At 67.1% G+C, this 4,956-nt stretch overlaps 1 protein-coding gene across 6 annotated transcripts in view; it reads left to right on the forward strand.

The window, feature by feature from the left end:
- Positions 1-4,930, forward strand: part of CCDC57 (coiled-coil domain containing 57) — a 67,780-nt gene extending 62,850 nt beyond the window's left edge. For 5 of the 6 annotated variants that reach the window (XM_025047075.1, XM_025047080.1, XM_025047079.1 and 2 more), the window contains one exon: positions 2,537-4,930. In XM_025047075.1, coding sequence (XP_024902843.1) covers positions 2,537-2,754 — 218 coding nt within the window. In that variant the 3' untranslated portion in view covers positions 2,755-4,930. The remainder of the gene's footprint in view (positions 1-2,536) is intronic. The other variant, XM_025047076.1, reaches the window with a different exon arrangement.
- The last annotated feature ends 26 nt before the right edge of the window (positions 4,931-4,956 follow it).

Here is a 4,956-nt window from a genome sequence, read left to right on the forward strand (position 1 = left end):
CCCCCCCGAGAGCCCTGGGCCGGGCTGAAACCCAGTGGGGAGCCGCAGGGCAGCTGCACAGCCGCCCCACCGTGGGCCCACATCGTCCCTGCACATGCTGTCGGCGTGGCCGCCCCGTGCCTGCCCTACAGGGCACCGAGAGCAGCCGCGGGGTCGGAGGTCATGGCCAGCCCTCCAGAGAGCGACGTCAGGCGTGGCTGATGGGCGGCCCTCCCCTCAGTCCCGTTGGGAAAGGGGAGCATTGCCTCACGGACAGCTATCCCCCAGCCAAGAAGAGCAGGGAGCAGCCCACTGCCGCGCGCTGCCTGCCAGTCTGTCCCCGGGCACGAGGGTGGGCAGCCCCATCGCTCAAGGACCCCGAGATGCCGGGGCCGCCTGAAGCCAGGGCCAGCCCAGCTAACCCCGGAGCGTGGCCTCCATGTACCTTTCATGAGCTTTATCTCTCTTGTCCAGTTTTTAGGCTTCGATCTCTATGAAAAGAGGCAGATGGGAATCCACCCCACCCCCTCCGCTCCGGGGCCTTCCCTGCTACCTACCCCCAGCGCTTTGCGGGGGACACAGCTGTCCGGCCACAGCCCAGGGGAAGTGAGGCGGCCGCCTGGACCCCGCGCCCCCTGCACCCCTTTCCCTCCCAGGGCCTCAGGGTCCTCCTCCCACTGCCACCTCTGCCCTCCAGAGTGGGGACCGAGCCTCCCTGCCCCCCAGCTCTCGCCTTCCACTCCCAGCCCCTCCTCCCCAATGCCAGCACCCACATGCCCGCCCAACTCATGGGCCCATACGCCCTCAGCCGAGGAGGAGCTGCACGTAGAAGGGCCAGGCGGCTTGGGGACCAGCTGTGGCCTCATCGGAGCCCAGGGCCAGGAGAAAGGCTGGGCTGGGTTGGGCCAGCAGAACAGGTCGGATGACAGGAGGCCACACTGCGCTGGTTCCCAGGCTGAGTGGGGACACAGCTCAGGTGGCTCAGGCGGGAGACGGTGTGGCGGTCACAGGCACGTGCGTGGGGCAAGCAGGCCTGAGACAGGCCTGCCCTGTCCTGCCGGACAGAAAGTTGAGTGCACAGGGCCACCGTCTGTGCTCCAGCCCTTCCTCTCCCTGGGCTCAGAGCCCCCCACCCACCCCACAGCATCTCGGGAGCCCGGCCCCCCAAGCAGAGGCTCTCGGGCCTCACGTTCTCCAGTAGCATCACCTGAGACGGCCAGAGCGGCCCCGAAGCCACAGTGGTCAGGGGCCCAAGCTGGCCCCTCCCCAGCAGGAAACCAGGCGAGCGGCGGGCGGTGGCCAGGTGGCAGGACAGAGCTGACGGGGTTTACCCGCAGAGGCGGGCAGGAGGGTCTGTGAGTGGAGGGGGAATTGGTCTGGGGCCCGACAGCCAAAGACACGGGCCCTTTCCTGGTGAGGCACCTGAGGACCCGCATCCTCCCCCACAGGACCCAGGCGCCCGGAGGCCGTGACGGGGTCCCAGGGCTCAGGAGAGAGGCTGGGGGCGTGTGAGCCCGTGGAGGCTGCAGGCAAAGCAGAACAGCTCCCTGGGCGCAAGACACGGGAGCAGGAAGAGCCCGAGATGAGGTGCAGCGGGCAGGCCCCGAGCACGGCCGGCAGGCGTCGGCTCACAGTGCTCCGGACGCTGCTGGGGCGGACGGCGGGAGGCCAGCAAGCTCCCCGCGCCTGCCCCGTGTGCGCCTCCACGCCCCGCTCCAGGCTAGCTCTGGCGCAGGCCGGTCTGCGGCCCCGCCAGCCCCCTTCCCAGGCTTGCGGCTGCCCAGCTGGCCCTTCGTCCTCAGGTCTCACCTAGGCCAGTCCCTGCCATCTACTGCTCCCCGCTGTGCCACACGTGCCATGTGCCAGGCGGCACGTCCAGACCTCGCTCTCCCCACAGCATCGGACCACCAGGCCCGGGGGACACTGGGCAGCAGTGCACGTCGCCCTAGTGTGTGTGACGTGTGAGGGAGGCCCGTGCCAGGGAGCTCCCAAGCCCCGGCCCTGCCTGCCGGGCCCCCCCAGGGGCACAGCCAGTCCTGAGCCTGTTTCTTCCAGTTGCTTTTAAGTAACATCCTCTTTGTCTTAGAGAAGGAGTACGCTTAGTTCAAAGGGTAAAGAAACTCCCCGACGATGCCCTAGTGCAGAGACGGAGGGGGCCCTGGCGTGTCAGCCACTCCTGGGCCACGTGGTGTGGTGCCCAGGTCCTTGGCCTCGCCTAACCACACATGTCAGGGCTGCTGGGCCCTTGGAGGTATCTGGCGAACACAGCTAGTGGACAGAGGGTGCTTGGCATCCTGGGAAGTGCCATGAGTCACCCATTAACCCTGGCTCCCCTTTGTGGGACCCATTACGAAATGGCTGTAACAGGAGGTGGCGTTTTCAGGCCAAATGCCCTGAGTGCCCGGGGGGAGGGCAGGCCCAGCCCTGCAGAACATCTGGGGAGTGCGTGCCACACAGATATGGGCCGAGACCCCAGGGCTGGGACATAGCCTGGACCTTGCTGCCTCTAAGCGACTCTGCACCCTAAGACACCTTTCTCTCATTTGTCTTCACCCAGTAGGGCTCAAAGTGCCTCCAGCAGCCTGTGGCCTCCCACGCCCTGATAGGAGCTCCATCCAGAAGCCAGTGGCCTTTGCCATTGAAGGAACGAAGATGGACGTGCAGGCCAAGGCCAAGGCCAAGGCCAAGCCCGCCAGGCCCTCCAGGGTTCACCCTGCAAAACCCAGAGGCAGCCGGCAGCCCCCCAAGGTCCGGAACTACAGCTGCAAGGAGTGACTTCCTTGGCTCTTCCCGCTCGGCTCCTACCCCTCCCCCCCCAGCTTGGGGCCCGTGCAAAGGCGTGTGTGAGTGTGTATACATATGCGCATGTGCACGCACAGGTGGGGGCCGTCCAGGCTGAGCATAGAGCCCATTAAAGCCGAGCCTCCACCTGCCAGCCTCCCAGTTGTTTCCTCGCCCTGCTTGGGAGGTGGCATCAGGGCAGCTGCGCTGTGGGAGAGCCGGGGCCTGCACCTGCTGCCCTGCCGTGCCACTGCCCACAGCCACCTGCATGCCGCCCACGCTCAGAAAGCAGAACGGCCACACGCAAAGCAGGCACACCCCAGACAGTGCCGCGTGTCAGGGGACCCTCCAGAAGTCCTGAGAGACGGAGAGCTGGGCGACACCCATGGCCAGGCCAGAGGCCGCCTCCCCAGACTCGGCCCATGCTCCCCCAGTGCTCCGTCGTGCCTGCCAGGGTGCCTGTGTCACGGCGCTGCTGTGGCGGAGGCGGCCCCAGACCTGGCCCCTGCAAGGGTGAGAAATACACGTAAACTGGCTCCGTTCACTCCAGGTGCCACGAAACTGCACTCACTCCCCTAGGAAACACATCCCAAGCATCGCCACTGCCTGTCCTGACCCCTGTGGACCCTGTGCCTAGTCAGTAGACGCCATCTCACCTGTCTTGGGAGGGGCAGCTTTGGGGGGTGCCCGTGACCCCCCCACACACACTTCTCCAGAGCCCTTAGGCCTTTCCTCCCCTGGCGTTGGCACCTGGTTGGCACCTGCCTGCAGCAGTGCTGTCCCCACCCCAGGTGGAGCGCTAACTCAGACTGCCTGGGCTGGCACTGAGCCTTTCCCTGTGTGCTGGGCAGCTGTTCTGAGCGGGGGAGACAGCTTCTCCAGGACGGAGGACACCCACCCTCCCCTGCTGTGTGACCTGGGCACACCACGTGGCCTTTGTGTTCACTTTGCCTCCGTGTAAAGTGTAGACGGTGTCGTCGTCCCGCCTGGCTCACAGGTGTGGGGCACACAGTGGGACCGGCCCTTGGGAGCTGCCTGCTGCAGGTCCCGCGCTGTGTGGTAGCTCCTGCCCTGCCGTGTGTGTGTCTGTACTGGTGAACACACACGGGTATGGGGACAGCCTCCCCACGGGCTGGAACTGCTCGTCCTGGACTCGCAGGCTTCCGAGAGCGAAACAATAGCAGTCACTCTGGATGTGCCAGGAAGCAACAAGCTGGGGGTCGCCGCGCTCCGCTGTTTCCGGCATCGCCCCTTCAACTGAGGCACGCTCATGTGACTTCCTTTAGCTGAGTGGAGAGTCACTTTCTGTAGACACACGTCAGAGCCCAAGAGCGAGTGCCTCACGCGCCCTCTGGGGTGCAAGTCTTGGGTCTCGAGCCCAGCCCGCCCAGCCGCTCCTGCCCTCCTTCCGCTGTACGGGCTCAGGAGCTCCAGGGAGCGGCGGGGCAGGGAGTTGTAAGTTCGGTAACCGTTTGAGCAGAATTACGAGGGCGCGCCAGCGAGTCGAGACGCAGAGCTGAGCCTCCGCCGGTGCACGTGAGCGCGCGTGGGTGCGAGTGGCCACGTGCGCGCGCAAGTGCCTCTGCCCAGGAAGGCTCCTTTGTTCGAATCACACCAAGCGGTGCCGGGGCAGAGCCCGCTCGCCAGATGGCCGCGCGTCCCCTCCCCGCGGCCGGCTCCAAGGAGCCGTAGGTGCGCCCGCTCGGCCCCGGCCAGGCCCCGGAGGCATCCGCCCGGGTCTCTGCGCCGACCCCAAGACATGAAACGACCGGACAGCGAGGACCAGGCCCGCTCTGCGATGACCGGCAGTAACCCCCGCGCGGGGCGCGCTGGGCCAGGTCAACGACCGCGCTCGCCCACGGCGGCCGGCTCAGGGCCAGGCCAGCCCATCACCCTATCACCTAGCAACGCCCACTCGCACGCCGCCATTGGGCCGGCGCGTACGCCCCCGGCCCCCAATTGGCCATAGAGGCGGAACGAGCCACGCCCCCGGCCGGCTCCTCTCAACCCAGACGCGGGGTCGAGCGTCGGCCCGCCCAGAAGTCTGTCTGGCCTGCAGTGTAGCCCCAGTGTGACCCCCCCAGAGTGACCCAAACACTCCCCGTCCCGTTTCCCCCGCACGCCGCGCACACGTGGCCCCCGCGGCCGCGGAGGCCTGGGGCGGGAGCGCCGTGTGCCCTCGGGGCGGGGAACGGA

Source organism: Pteropus alecto, unplaced genomic scaffold (assembly GCF_000325575.1).
Source record: "Pteropus alecto unplaced genomic scaffold, ASM32557v1 scaffold134, whole genome shotgun sequence".
In the NCBI taxonomy this organism is placed as follows: domain Eukaryota; kingdom Metazoa; phylum Chordata; class Mammalia; order Chiroptera; family Pteropodidae; genus Pteropus; species Pteropus alecto.